General features: G+C 60.1%; 2 protein-coding genes across 8 annotated transcripts in view; both read left to right on the forward strand.

The window, feature by feature from the left end:
• STK40 (serine/threonine kinase 40) overlaps nt 1-5,115 on the forward strand; it is a 39,502-nt gene extending 34,387 nt beyond the window's left edge. For 6 of the 7 annotated variants that reach the window (XM_081255649.1, XM_081255651.1, XM_081255647.1 and 3 more), the window contains 4 exons: nt 358-502; nt 640-759; nt 1,273-1,357; nt 2,739-5,115. In XM_081255649.1, the coding sequence (XP_081111775.1) occupies nt 358-502; nt 640-759; nt 1,273-1,357; nt 2,739-2,957 (569 nt within the window). In that variant the 3' untranslated portion in view covers nt 2,958-5,115. The remainder of the gene's footprint in view (nt 1-357; nt 503-639; nt 760-1,272; nt 1,358-2,738) is intronic. The other variant, XR_014017550.1, reaches the window with a different exon arrangement.
• A 6,672-nt stretch (nt 5,116-11,787) lies between these two features.
• Nucleotides 11,788-13,439, forward strand: EVA1B (eva-1 homolog B). The gene is made up of 3 exons (XM_081226143.1): nt 11,788-11,976; nt 12,385-12,482; nt 12,765-13,439. Exons 2-3 carry the CDS (start codon nt 12,416-12,418, stop codon nt 13,175-13,177), a joined length of 480 nt encoding a protein of 159 aa, XP_081082269.1. The 5' UTR covers nt 11,788-11,976; nt 12,385-12,415; the 3' UTR covers nt 13,178-13,439.
• The last annotated feature ends 246 nt before the right edge of the window (nt 13,440-13,685 follow it).

A 13,685-nucleotide genomic window follows, 5' to 3' on the forward strand; every position in this document is an offset into this window, starting at 1 on the left:
GGAGGAGGCGTGAAATGTGCCCGGGAGGGTGGGCTGCACAAGGCCAGGTGTGACCCCTTCCCCTCAGGGGGTCACGCCAAGGCGGGGCATCCCCCTGTGGAGCCGGGTCTCCAGAGCACGAGCGGGAACCAGGCTGAGGAGCGGAGGAGGAACGAGCATGGCAGAAGCTCAAGGACTGGGCCCGTGCGGCTTGCTCTGGGAGGAAGCATGGGGCGGGGGTTGACTGGAAGTAAGGGTGCCAAGGCGGAGGGGTCCTGTGGGTAGGACTTCAGGCGCGAAGCCGGTAAGCCGAGGGAGTGCCAGGGCCGTTCTTCACCAGCCCTGGGCTGAGTGTGCGTGTGTCCGTGTGCCCTGCAGGCCGGCCGTACCGGGGCAAGCCGAGCGACATGTGGGCCCTGGGCGTGGTGCTCTTCACCATGCTCTACGGCCAGTTCCCCTTCTACGACAGCATCCCGCAGGAGCTCTTCCGCAAGATCAAGGCCGCCGAGTACACCATCCCCGAGTGAGTCCTCCCTCCCTGGAGTCCAGCCCTTCAGGCTTGAGGGCTGGAAACGACACAGTGAGGCTTAGAGTCCTGGGTCCAAGACCCAGCACCAGCCCACCCGGCCTGAGCCTCTCCCTCTCTCTCTCCTGCATCAGGGACGGGCGGGTTTCTGAGAACACCGTGTGTCTCATCCGGAAACTGCTGGTCCTCGACCCCCAGCAGCGCCTGGCTGCTGCCGACGTCCTGGAGGCCCTCAGTGCCATCATTGCATCGTGGTGAGTGGGCAGGGGCAAGGCCGGGTTGTGCCCACCTGTAGGCACTGTCCTGCCTCCCCAGAAAACTAGCCTGAGGTTGGGCCCGTTTCTCCTCCAGGCAGAGGCAGATCTCCAGATTCTCCTGATGGGCAGGGTTGGGAGGGTGCAGGCAGAGCTCAGGGTTGAGCATCTCCTGCGTGCCAGTCCATGCCAACTATGGGATGGGTATTATCTCACTGAGTTCTCACCACAGCCTGCGAGGGAGAAATTGTCCCCCATTTATTGGGTGAGGGAATTCCCAGGCAGTCCAGTGGTTAGGACTCTGCGCTTTCACTGCCGAGGGCCTGGGTTCAATCCCTCGTCAGGGAACTAAGATCCCACAAGCCTCGTGGCCAATATATAGAGAGAGAGAGCTGGGACCTATCCCAGGTCTGTTGACTCCAGCCAAGTCTCAGAGCAGTGGGGACCTGGCCCTTTGCGGGAGTAGGGCCTGGGCTGCCTGGAGCCAGCCTGACTCACCTGCCTCCCCTGCAGGCAGTCCCTGTCCGCTCTGAGCGGGCCTTTGCAGGTGGTTCCTGACATCGATGACCAAATGAGCAACGCAGACAGCTCCCAAGAGGTGAGTTGGGGAGGGCAGACTGGGCAGGGCTGCAGGGCCCTCTCAGGCCCTCTCCCAGCCAGGGCCTCCTTGGCCTCTCCCCAGCCCTTGGAGCTGAGAAAGACAGACCTAAGTCCTGAGCCTGAGCTGCCTGGGGCCTGCCTTGGGTCTGGCTCAGCTGGCAGTTCCGTGGCCTGAGAGAAGGGCTGTGAGGCAGTCGAGGAGGAGGCCCCACGGTGGGGAGGCCTCACGGCAGCTCAGCCTGGCCCTCCCTCAGCTTCCTCTTCCTGACCAGGCCCTGGCTCTGCCACATGCCGGCCCTTTAAACGGTCACACTGGTCTGCCCCTCTGACTCACAGGGTTCTCTCTTGCCCTTCCTGCTTTTAGTTTTTCAGATGATTCATTTTCTCCCAGTTTTCTCTCCTCCCCTGTTGCCTGCACTGGAGAAAGTGCTGGGCCCGGGGTCGGGGCGGAGACCAGGGCGCGAGGCAGCAGCTAGCGGGTGATCTTAGGGTGCGTCCTGGAGGGCAGGGCTTTGGTGTAAGGACCCTCCCTCTCTGGGCCACCCTGGAGTCCCACAGCAAGCACTGGGCAGGGAGGACCGGACAGAGCCAGCCTGGGACTACAGCAGAGCCTCTTGGCCCTCGAAGAGAGAGTTCCAGGCCCTGCCCCCCAGCTCGCACCCCCTCCCAGGGCTCTTCAGCAGCTAGCATGTAGTGAGTGCCCCCCCAGTACGCCTCATTCAATCCACACTACAGGCCTGTGTGTCCTGTGTTCTTATCTCATTTCACTGAAGAGGAAACGGGTTCAGAGAGGCAAAGTAATTTTCCCAAAGTCGCACAGCTTGGAAGTAGTGGCTGAGCCTTGAACCCAAGTCTGAGTCCACAGCCCTGCTCTCCCCCTCTGATGATTAGCACAGGGACCACCCACTTCAGTTTGTGACTGTGCCTGGGCTGTCCCAGGGAGCTCAGCCCGGGGCAAGACGGAGAAACAGGGTTGCCCGGGTGCTGGCACCCCAGCCCCAGGCCGCTCTCTTAACGCTTGACCTGCCCTGGTCCCTCGAGAGCCTCTGTGAGGGGAGACTACTGCCCCATTTCCCGGGGGCGGGTGGGACACTAAGCCTTCTGAGGGACCTCTTCCAAGGTCAGTGAGTTACGGGAGATCACAGGTCTGAGCGACACCCAGGGTGGCCAGCAAGGCGAGGTCCAGGTTGGCTGGAGGGCTTCCGGGACCCACACTCTGGGCCACTAGATCGGGCCCAAGGGTGTGGTGCCTGGGGAGGGAGGCCCTTGAGGCGGGCCAGCTGACACGGCCCTGCTCTTCCCTCTTGCGTTTCCGCCTCTCTCGCTCTCTGTCTCTCTCTCTCTCTGCCGGGCTCCGTGGGTCTCTCTCTGCCGCGCAGGCCAAGGTGACAGAGGAGTGCTCCCAGTACGAGTTTGAGAACTACATGCGGCAGCAGCTGCTGCTGGCCGAGGAGAAGAGCTCCGTGCACGAGGCCCGCAGCTGGGGGCCCAGGCGGCAGCTGGGCAGCGTGCCGCCCGTGCGACGGCTGGGCCACGACGCGCAGCCCGTGAACCCCTTGGACGCAGCCATCCTGGCGCAGCGCTACCTGCGGAAATAGCAGCCTCGGGCAGGGGCACCGGCACCACCCACCACCTCTTCCCGGCCCCCAGCCGACAGCCTGGCTGCCCGGCTGGGCCCCGTAGCGCTGAACTCTCTCCCGGGCCGCACCGGGGACGGGGCAGGGACAGCCCAGGTCACACATGGGGTCAGCAGAGGTACCACGAAGCTACCTTTTGGAATGATTGCTTGATTGTTTGGTTTTTGAATCTGAGAAGCCTAGATAACTAATCTGCTTGTAATCATGACGTTTTAATCTACCTCTGTCTCTTTAACCATGCTGTCTCTGGACTGAGTGAGAGGGAGGAGGAGGGAGCCCGCCCGCCCGGGGCCCGACCGACCCACTGACCCCCGGGGGCAGCTGTCCCCCACAGTCCACATAAGCTGAAAGTGCAGCTTGCTGCTGGCTCCCAACATGAATGCCCGCCCCCCACTGCCCTCCCAGGCCCCTTGCAGTCTGTTTTCCTCCCTCCCCTTCTGACCCCAGGCCCCTCAGTCCAAGCTTTGGAAACCTGTCACCTCATCTTAAGCGGAATTCAAATGTATTTATTTTTGTACTGAAACCAACTTCTCTCCCATCTCTAGGTGGCTCGGCCCATGCCACTCCCTGCCCCCAGCCTGGCTGGACAGCAGGGAGTCCACAGCCCCCGATGGGCCCCCTCCTCGCCCCCAGGCTCAGAAGCCCCTTCTGGCCGGTCCCCTTCCACCTCCAGCCCACCAGTCCCTCCTTGTTTCTGGTGACGCGGAGGCCTTTCTACACTTGGTTCTTTCTCTCCCATCTCAGCTTCTCTGAGGTGCCGTACACCCGCATCAACCCTGGTTTCCTCTTCCACCCCTCACCGTGGTACCGAGGTGACGCCGACATGGATGGGAAGGGTGCCTGGTGGGGGACTGGTGAGGGGTGCTCTGGGCCAGCTGTGAACAGGCGGCCCTGTTTGCACGCCGTCTCACTCCCCTCACTCCTCTATGTTCAGAGAACCGTGGGGGCATCTCCTCTCCCGCCCCTGCCTCGTAGTAGAGGTGGTGTCTCTCCCAGCAGACCACCAGGGCCGCCAGGGTCCTTCCTGGGGCTGCAGGGCTCGTGGGGAGAACCGTAGGGACTGGGGGGCCCAGCCTGGCCTGAGAACAGCCCTGCTGCCCTTTTTGAGCCGAGATTTTGAAGTGGATGCCCGTCTTGCCAGAAACGCTGTTCTCACCAGAATGCCCTCCTTCCCGCTCTCCCACACCGGACTTGGCCCTGTCCAGGGCCAAGCAAAGACCTTCCCCTGGCCTACCCTCCCCAGACCCCTCAGAGCAGCTGAGCGTTCCCCTTCAGGCAGCCCTGGGCCCTCGGGCCCTTCCTGCCTGCATTCTCCCCGGTGGGGAGGTGACAGAGGCCTGTGTGACCTTGTTTCCCAGGGTGTGAGCTGCCCCCTCCCCAAAAGCTGACTCACTGTGAGTGACTTGGGCAAGGTCCCAAACCTCCTTGTGCCTCAGTTTCCCCATCTGGAAAAAATGGGGCCACCTCTTGCCAGCAGTAGCAGGGCCGCCCACGCCCCTTCCTCCCCATGCCTCCATCCCAGCACGTGGGCGCCTCGTGCCTCTGCCTCAGTGGGTCCGTGGGAGCCCGCCTGAGCCCAGCACTTACTCCCCTGAGCACCGGCTCAGCCCCCCTCAGCCGTCCAGCTGCTGAGAGCCAGGGTCTCGTGCTGGGGTGGGGAGGGGCGGGGGCGTGGGGCGGGATGCCCTCTTTTCTATATTTATTTCAAAAAGAAGTCTCCTAAAGGAGTAGAAATGCAGTCCGGCCCAGGGCTCCCAGCCCCTGTGACTGTCCTCCCGTGAGGGCTTCACCCAAGCCCCTGGTCCGGCAGCCTGCCCAGACCCTCCGGGCCTGCTTGCCTGGCGGTCTTTCTCCTCCTTGTCATAGCAATATCCTCCAGGTCTGCAAAGCCTGTCAGACAGACTGGTCCCTTCCAAGGTCAGCCCATGTGTCTGATTAATTTCTGGCAAAGCAAATGAGAGGAGTTTGGGTCTGCCCTCACTGGGTGTCACACGCTGAGAGAAGTCCTATTGTAAAAAAACAAAACGGGAAAAGTCACAAAAAAGTTTGTATAAAGTCATATTTTTGTACTACATGGGGACTCTTCCTGCATGTCAGCAATAAAACTTCCTGATCTGGAGCCAGCGTGGCCTGTGTCGTCTCTTACCCTCCTTGCCGCGTCTCCATCTCTCCCACCCAGCCAGGCAGCGCAGGATTCCTGTAGCTCTTGGCTCTGCCACCAGTTGCCCTGGACGGGCGCTCCCTCACCCTGGCAGCCGTCGCTGTCTTGAATGGGGGAGGGGGCCAGTATCTCCCAGCAGTCTCCCGGCCCCGTTGGTCCAGCCTCCTGCCAAGTGCCCAAGGGGGAACTCCCCCCTTGGCTTGGCTCAGCCCAGACCTGCAGACCTGCGCAGGAAGGAGGTGTCCCAGAGCAGCTGCCACTATCAGGGTATCGATCCTCTCTCCCCTCCAAACAGCCATCTGGGATGGGGGAACCCTAGCCAGACAGACTGCCCGTGTGCCCACGTGCCCATCCAGAGCAGCTGGGGTAAGAAGCGCCAGGCCAGGCCTTTTCCTGCACCACCCTCCTCTCCATAGGAAACCAAGGGGGGTTCCTTCCTTCCTTTCTTCTTTCCTTCCTTCCTTCGCCTAAATTTAAACTTTGCAGATTGAGCACTGGAGCAGTGAAGCTTGAGGTGGGCTGGCCCTGTCCCCAGCACACCACGGCGCACAGGCAGACCCACTTTTGTGCTGGAACCCACACAGGCCCAGGTCACGAAAGGAGCAGAGATCCGTGCCAGAGGAGCCCCTTCCCTGGCAGGTGTCCACACAGCAAGAGGGGGTGGCGCCTCCCCCAGGTGTGGGAAGGCCCTTATTCTTTGCAAATTCTTCAGGGCAGGCCCCGGGGCCGCCATCCCTCCCTGTTCCCACAGCTACCCCAGCAGCCAGGTGGCCCCTATCTTCCTGGCCACTCCCGAGTCTGTACAAATGTTGCCTGTTACCTTATCTGTGGCACTGCCCCGGATGCAGCGCCAGAAGCCGCCCCACTCCCAGCCCACCCGGGCCACACTCTGCTCCACCAGCCGCGCCCCCTGGGCCTCATCTCCATGTTGGCCTCCCTCTTGTGCCCCCCCCCCAATCAGCCTCTGTTCTGCACACAGTTATCACCTGGGCACCTATGTGTCAGGCTTAACTTCAGCAACACCCAAGACAGCAAGTCGCATGCGTCCAGGGACTTTGTATTGCTCATTGTGTCCTCAGCACCTTGAACTGGCTGGATGCGCAGCTGTCACACGCCAGAACTGTTGTTTCATTGATCTAAACTTCTTAGATTGCCCTTTACCGGTTTTTCTTGTGAGCCCTGGAAGCAACGCAAGGGGAAAGTACCAGAAAGGCGGGTGTGATCAACAGCCTCCTAGGTTCCTGAGGAGTCAAACAAGAACCGAGATGTTTCCACCAGTGTTAGCCACCGCCTGGTCCCCTGTGTCCTCAGGCAGAACAGCTTCAGAGAGAAGCCAGCCTGGAGCTGTGGCGCTGTCTCCCGCGGGAAAGGAAGTGAGGAGACAGAGGCTCGGAGGCCGAGCTGTGCAACCTCCAAAGCCAGGTTAGCCTTGACTTCTTGCCTCTTTCCCTCTCGTACCCCATGCCCTCTGTTGAGCCTGCTGGCCAGCCAGGCAAAACCTGACCACGCCTCACAGCTCCTGAGACCACCCCGTCTGAGCCCCCTTTTCTCCCTGCTCCCACTCTTCCCCTGCAGCAGCCCAGGGGCCACAGGTCAGCCAGAGCGAGCCTTTTAAAAGTCCAGTGTTGTTCCTCTCCTGCTTAACATCCCTCCCGCCGTGGCTTCTGTACACACAGGGTAACATCCAGAGGCCTGTGTGTGGCTTAGAAAGCACTCTCCACCAGGCCCCGTCTGACTTCCCAGCCCTCCCCTCCCTCACTGTCCCCAGCCACGCAGCCTCCTTGCTGACCCCAAAGGAGCCCTCCTTGCTGACCCCAAAGGAGCCAAGCAGCTTCTACCTCAAAGCCTTTGCATTAGCTTTTTTTCTGGGAGGCTCTTCCCCCAGATATGTGCATGGCTCACTTCCCTCGGCTCAAAATCTCACCTCCTCGGAGAGGTTGTCCCTGGCCACGTCCACTGGGTCTTCCCTAGCCCCTTCCCCTGCTTTATTTCCCTTCATTGTGCTTATCACAGCCTGACACTACAAGGTATGTGTGATTATCGATTATATCCGTCTCCCCTACTCGGATGTTGAGCTCCACGAGGGCGGGAGGATTTTCTGTATGTCCATGGTGGGTGGGGTGGGTGGGGAATTGGGGAGGTGGTCGTCACAATGACAGAGGTCAGGGGGTGCTGCTGGCATTTGGGGGGCGGGGGCCAAAGCTCCAGACAACCCCAGAAGGAGGACAGATTCTACATCCTGCTCGACATGAGTGAAGAATGTGTTTATAATTACCAGAGCCAAGACTCTAACTCCATTTTATATATAAACACAGAGGACTTGTGTATACATAATATACACTGAATTTTCTGGGAAGGCAACTACTGTGTAAAGTGAAGGAAATTTGTACTTTGTTTTGTTCAGAACTTTACCAAGAGTTCACAGTTTCAGACACTGACATAATATATCCCAGCATCGGTCTGCACTCGTAGCTGTCACCTTCCTGGCAATTAATTACTTCACAAATACACAGCATTGCCCTTTATTTCTTTTATATTATGTACATTTTTAAATTATATTATCTATATTAATTTAATTATATAATTATTCGATTTAATTATATATTAATTTTAATTAGAGGTGGGTCTATTCGCCATAAATTTCATTTCAGGAGCATACAAGAAGCAATTAGAAAATATCATGAAGGGAATTCCCTGGCGGTCCAGTGGTTAGGACTCCGCGCTTCCACTTCTGGGGGCACAGGTTCAATCCCTGGTCAGGGAACTAAGATCCTGCATGCCTCACGGCACAGCCAAAAAAAAAAAAAAAAAAGGAAAGAAAGAAAATATCATGAAAAGTCAGCTTTGGGTCTGACAGGATGGAGAACCATGGCCTAGAGCTGCCCAGTGGAAGACTGTTAGGGAACATAGCTCTGAAGTTCAAATCCAGGCCCTCCCATTTACCTCCATGTGACTGTACACAGGCTACTTGACCTCTCTGAGCCTCACTCTCCTCCTCTGTAAAATGGGAGTCATGCTACAAACTACACAGGGTTCGTGGGAGGATTTGAAGTGCTGAGACAAGCACGGCGTTTAGCAAAGTGCCAGGTACCTAGAGAATACTTAGTATCCATAACCGTTATTTACTCATTTTGCAGACTTTCACAGTGCCTCTTCCCAGCAGCTGTCCCAGGTGCTGAGGGGGCATTCAGAGGACTGCGCAGGTCTTAGGAGGCCTTGAGTGAGTCCCCTTCCTCCTCCACCCAAGACCTAGGCAGCCCCTGACCTCCAGGTGGGCTGAGGCCCCAGTGTCTGGAGCAGAGCAGCCAGGGCCGGCCTCGACCCGGGCCACTGGGGAAGGGGGCGGAGTGAGGCTTTGCCTCGAGCCCTGAATGTGCCACAGGCCTCCCGAGGGCCCACCCAGAGGCTCTGGATCTCTCCGCCTTCTGACCACCCATTAACACCCGTCTTTCCTGTATGTCATCTTAGGAACACTCTGCACCTCCCAAGGTGACAAATCTTTAGTCTCACAGGCAGACGGGAAGACAGAAAGGCAACCAACAAATGTGCAGGTGGGCAGGCAGCAGGTCAGCCACAGGCCGACAGACAAGGAGGAAATCAGGAGGCGGACAGGTGGGACGCAAGCCAGGCAGGCAGGTGACATATATGCAGAGAGATCCCAGCCAGCATGACCAGAAAGGAGGTGGCTGGGCAGACCTACAGACAGGCTGGTGGGCGGGCAGAGGCAGACAGAAAAGCAGATAGGCAGGTGGCCAGGAGGGCATGGGGATGGGGGGGTGAGGGGGGATGGCCCACATGGACCAAAGGCTTCGGGCCCTCTCCCAGGGCCTCGAGGAGCAGCCCCCAGCTTCTTTGAACCCTCCAAGGTAAGGCTGCCACTTCTCCCACCTGGCCTGGCTTGGCCACGTGCATCCCTCTGGAGAAGGCAGCCCTCTGGGTAGCTCTCTCTGAGGGACCAGCAACCAGCTCAAGCCCCACCCTGCTCCAACATAGCCATCTGCTTCACCAGGGTTGAGTCACACCTGACCCACTCCAAACACACAAGTCACACGCCAACCCAAACACAGACACACCCTTGTCCGTAGGTAGCGATACCCAGAGATCTGCATAGCACAGATGCGCGGAAACAGCTTAACAAACACATCCAATATCTTAGAGCCCCTACTCAGAGAGGCATGCACGTGAACCCACACGGAGACACAGGTATGTGCCATACAAACCGACGCACAGCATCCTCACACTCAGGGTCAGTCATACACGCACGGCCGCAGCACACACTGATATCCACGTGGACGGGCAGACATCCAACATGTCAGTGCAACCCATGGAAACCCACAGCCAGGGGTCAGATTCCAGCCTCAGCTTCCCCTTGCAGTCCTGGCCAGGTCTTCCTCCCACCCCGCCCCGGTCTCTCCTGGCTGACGCCTCCTGCAGGAGACCTGCAGTGCCGCATCCAGAACTCTCTTCTCTCCTGTCCCCTGGGCGACCTCAGCCACTCCCCGGTGTTCAGTCCACCTTGTCTTGAGGACTCGCAAACACACTCCCAAGGCCGCACTCCTCCGGACTGCGCCTGCGTGTCTGATGGCTCCACCCAGATACTTATGGACCTCTCAAATCTAACCACCTGAAATGAAACTTGGATTCTCTAAATCCTGCTCCCCACCTGAGCTTTCCTCAGGTGCTCAGGCCCAATACCAAGCAGCTGTCCTGCATTCCTGCTTCCCTCACATCCTCATGCAATCCAGGGAGTCCTGCTGCCGCTCCCTTCAGAATCTCAGCCTGGCTCACCTCCTCCACTGGCCCTCCTGGTCCAAGCCCTCGGCCACTGCTGGCCTGGATGGCTGCCAGCCTGCTCACTGTTCTCCAGGCTTCCATTCTTCCCCTGCGGCCCCATCCTACCCTGAGCCCCCAGGGGGACCTCTCCGAAGAGCATCAGAGAACCATGACACTCTCCTGATGGAAACTCTCCAGGGACCCCAGCCACACTTGCGAAACATCCAAGCTCCTCCGCAGGCCCACCGGCCCCTTCACAATCACCCCATCACCCGTCCCCGCGCCTCGCTGCCCCTGGGAGAGGTGCCCCCAGACGCTCCTACCTCAGGGCCCTCGGCCTCTTTCCTGCCCTGACACTCTCCTCCAGATCCTGGCACAGCTGCCCGCTCTTCTGGATTCAAGCCTCTGCCCCGTGTCACCTGTGAGAGCTGCCCCAGGTGTTCTTCATCACCCTTCCCCACTCCATTGCCCTCTGAGCACTTAGGAGCACCCAAGACCATCTTCTTCACGTACTGTCTCTCCGCCTTAGCGTCAGTTCCAAGAGGGCAAAGATTTGTGTCTGTTCTGTTTACTGCTAAACCCCATTCCCAGGAAGTGCTAAGCAGACCAGTTAGCATTTGTTGACTAGTGGCTGAACGGATTTATACACAGACATAGCCACCCCACAAAAATGCTCAAGCAGATACAACACGAAAATAGACACACAAATATACGAATATGGGCAGAAATACCTCCACACATGCTCACAAAACAGACTAAACAGTCACAGAGACATCAAGAGTCCCTTCCCCTCCCCGTGGGAGTCATCCTAGTCGTTTCCCTAACCAGATCTGCCCTCTGCTTGAACCCAGTCTCAGGACTGGGAGTGGGGGTCTCCAGACTGGACAGAGAAGGGGGTCACTGGCCCACAGGCCTCAGGCTGTGCCTTCAGCTATGTCTGCAATTTCCTCTCCCCTTCCTTCCCTCCTCCTCTCTAAGGCTCCTGCCAAGAAGGCCTCCCCCTCACCCCATCCCAGCACAGGAAGGGGGGCCCAAAAGCGGGGGCCTGGGAGTCTGGGCAGGAAGAAGACCCGGCTGCATGCTGATCACACACACACTGCAGGCACAAGCCCTGAGCCTGCGTGGAAATGCGTGCACATGCACCAGCAGGTTTAGCCCAGAGCCAAACACACCTCTGCCCCTGTGCAGAAGAGCACAGGGGCCAGCAGAGGCCCCGGGCTTGGTTCTGCAAGGCTGGCCTAGGCCTGGCTTGAAGCCAGAGTCCAACATTCATTAACCCTGCGTGACCAGAGCTGGGCCAGCTGGCCACACTCACTGCCTGGGCCCTGGGAGGAGGGGATGAGAACCCTGGCCCTGGATTGTGGCTGAGGGTCTGGGGGAGGAGGGTTGGTGTCTGAGCTAGGGAAAGGGGCAGTCTTCCCTGGGTGAGGGGGCCTCCTGGGAGGAAGAGCAAGGTTTAGGGAAGGGGTTAAGAGCCCATGGTCAGAGAACAGTGGATTCAAATCCTGACCGTCTGGGTTAAGTTATTCAATCCCTCTGTGACTCAGTGGACTCATCTGTCAAGTGGGGATAATGGTCCCCACGTTATAGGGTTGTTAGGATTAAATGAAAAGATATTGTAAAGGGTTTAACATTGCCTGGCACCTAGGGAGAACTCCATCCTCGGTATTACTGTTGTTATTAGCAGCCTGGGGGCGGGTTCCTGCAACCGGCCTCCCCAGCGGTTTCCTGTCGGGGAGCAGACGGCCCCTCAGGCCTCGGCCCGGCCCCACCCCTCCTCCCTGCAGCCCTCCTCTCCCCTTCCTCTCCCGGCCCTTTTCCTCCCCGCCTCCCCCGCCCCGCCCCGCCCCCTCCCTCCTCTTTCCTCGGAGGAAACTTTCCGCCGGCTGGTCCATCGGCCCTTGTCCGGCCCGCGCTGCCGCGGCCTGGGATCCGAGCTGGGCGGGCAGGTGACCGGGACCGGACGGGGCGGGAGCGGCCGGGCCCCGGGTGTCTGCGGCCGCCGGACGCGCCGGGGCCGGGCAGCGGGGAAGCGGGGCGCTGACGGTGAGTGAGCCCGGGCCTCCGGGCCCGGGGGTCCCCGCGGGGCGGGCGGGATGGGAGAGGGAGGCGGCTTCCCTTCCCGGAGCCCGCCCAGGGAGTAAGGAAGGCGCCCGCGTCTCTCTCCTCCATCCCGATTCCCGGACGGCGAAAGCGGGCCTCGTTTAGGGAGCCCACCAGGGGACGGAGCCTCCTGCGGCTCACTCCCCCGACCCTCAGGTGTTGGGGCGTCCGCGCCCAGGGGAAGGGTCCCCCAGCCAGGGCCCAGGTCGGCAACGAGGTTAGGAAGCCGCTCTCTCCAGGGTGGAGCCTGGATGGGGCTGCCCTTCCAGGGAGCAGAGCTGCCCCGAGGAGAAAGCGGGATCAGGGTCGGCTCCAGACGGGGAGGAGGGTCTGACCTTGCTGACCTCGCAGGCTGACAGGGGAGCTGCGCCCCCAGAGAAGCATGGATGCCCCGCGAAGGGACATGGAGTTGCTCAGCAACAGCCTGGCGGCCTACGCACACATCCGCGGTGAGGGCAGACCCCGGGACCTGGACCCCTCCCTGCCTCCTCAGGCCCCACTCCACCCCTTCCCTCCCCTCCTCCCTGCCCCTGCCACTGTAACCACCCTTAGCCAGTCACTTACTCCCAAACCGCCCCCCACTCCCCCGACTGCCCGATGGCGGCTACCTAAGGTCCCTCAAATAGAGGGCACTGTCCTTGCCCCCCAAACTTAGAACCTGGACTCTTTTAGAGATGGGATGACTCCCAGGCACCAGGCCCCCTCCGTGACTTCTGACCTCTGACCCCCAGCTAACCCCGAGAGCTTCGGCCTCTACTTCGTGCTGGGTGTCTGCTTTGGCCTGCTGCTCACCCTGTGCCTACTAGTCATCAGCATCTCCTGCGCACCCCGCCCGCGGCCCCGAGGCCCCACTCCGCGCCGGGACCCCCGCAGCAGCACCCTGGAGGCCGAGGACGACGACGACGACGACGATGAGGACACGGTGACTCGGCCGGGCCCCGAAGTGTCCGCGGAGCCCGACGGGCCCCTGAGCGTCAACGTCTTCACTTCGGCGGAGGAGCTGGAGCGGGCACAGCGGCTAGAGGAGCGGGAACGGATCCTGCGGGAGATCTGGCGCACTGGACAGCCAGACCTGCTGGGCACCGGCACGCTGGGGCCCAGCCCCATGGGCACGGGCACCCTGGGCCGCATGCACTATTACTGACCGGCCCCCAGAGCCTACTGGATATGCACAGGGGCTTCAAGCTGCCCCAGGACCTTTGGACTGCCCCTGCCCATGGTGCTATGGTGGCCCCGCCCCCACAGCTCCCCTGGTGCTATTGGGCCTGGATTCCCGTCCCCTGGGAGACACCCTTCCCCCGTCCAGCCAGAAGGCCCAGGGGGTAGGGCAGGACGCAGGGTCCCCATCCCCTCTCTGGGGGACGGTTAAGAGGTGACGTGACCAATGAAAGCTGCATTCTCAGTGACTCAGTCTCCCTCTGTTATCCTTCCCCCTAATGACTCCCAAGCTCTTGCCATGCAGGGGGCCCCAGGGCTGAGACCCCTTTACCAGGCTGACCACCTCCTTCCACCCACCGGACGCCTCAGCACACATGCTTGCGTTCAACTCACACATGGCAAAAACACACTCCTGCACCCACACTTCACCGCCTCACCACAGACGCACACACAAAAATCAACCGCATTCCTTACAAATGCATTCCTTACCGGCA

This window comes from Mesoplodon bidens (assembly GCF_964165515.1).
Source record: "Mesoplodon bidens genome assembly, chromosome: 2".
Taxonomy (NCBI): domain Eukaryota; kingdom Metazoa; phylum Chordata; class Mammalia; order Artiodactyla; family Ziphiidae; genus Mesoplodon; species Mesoplodon bidens.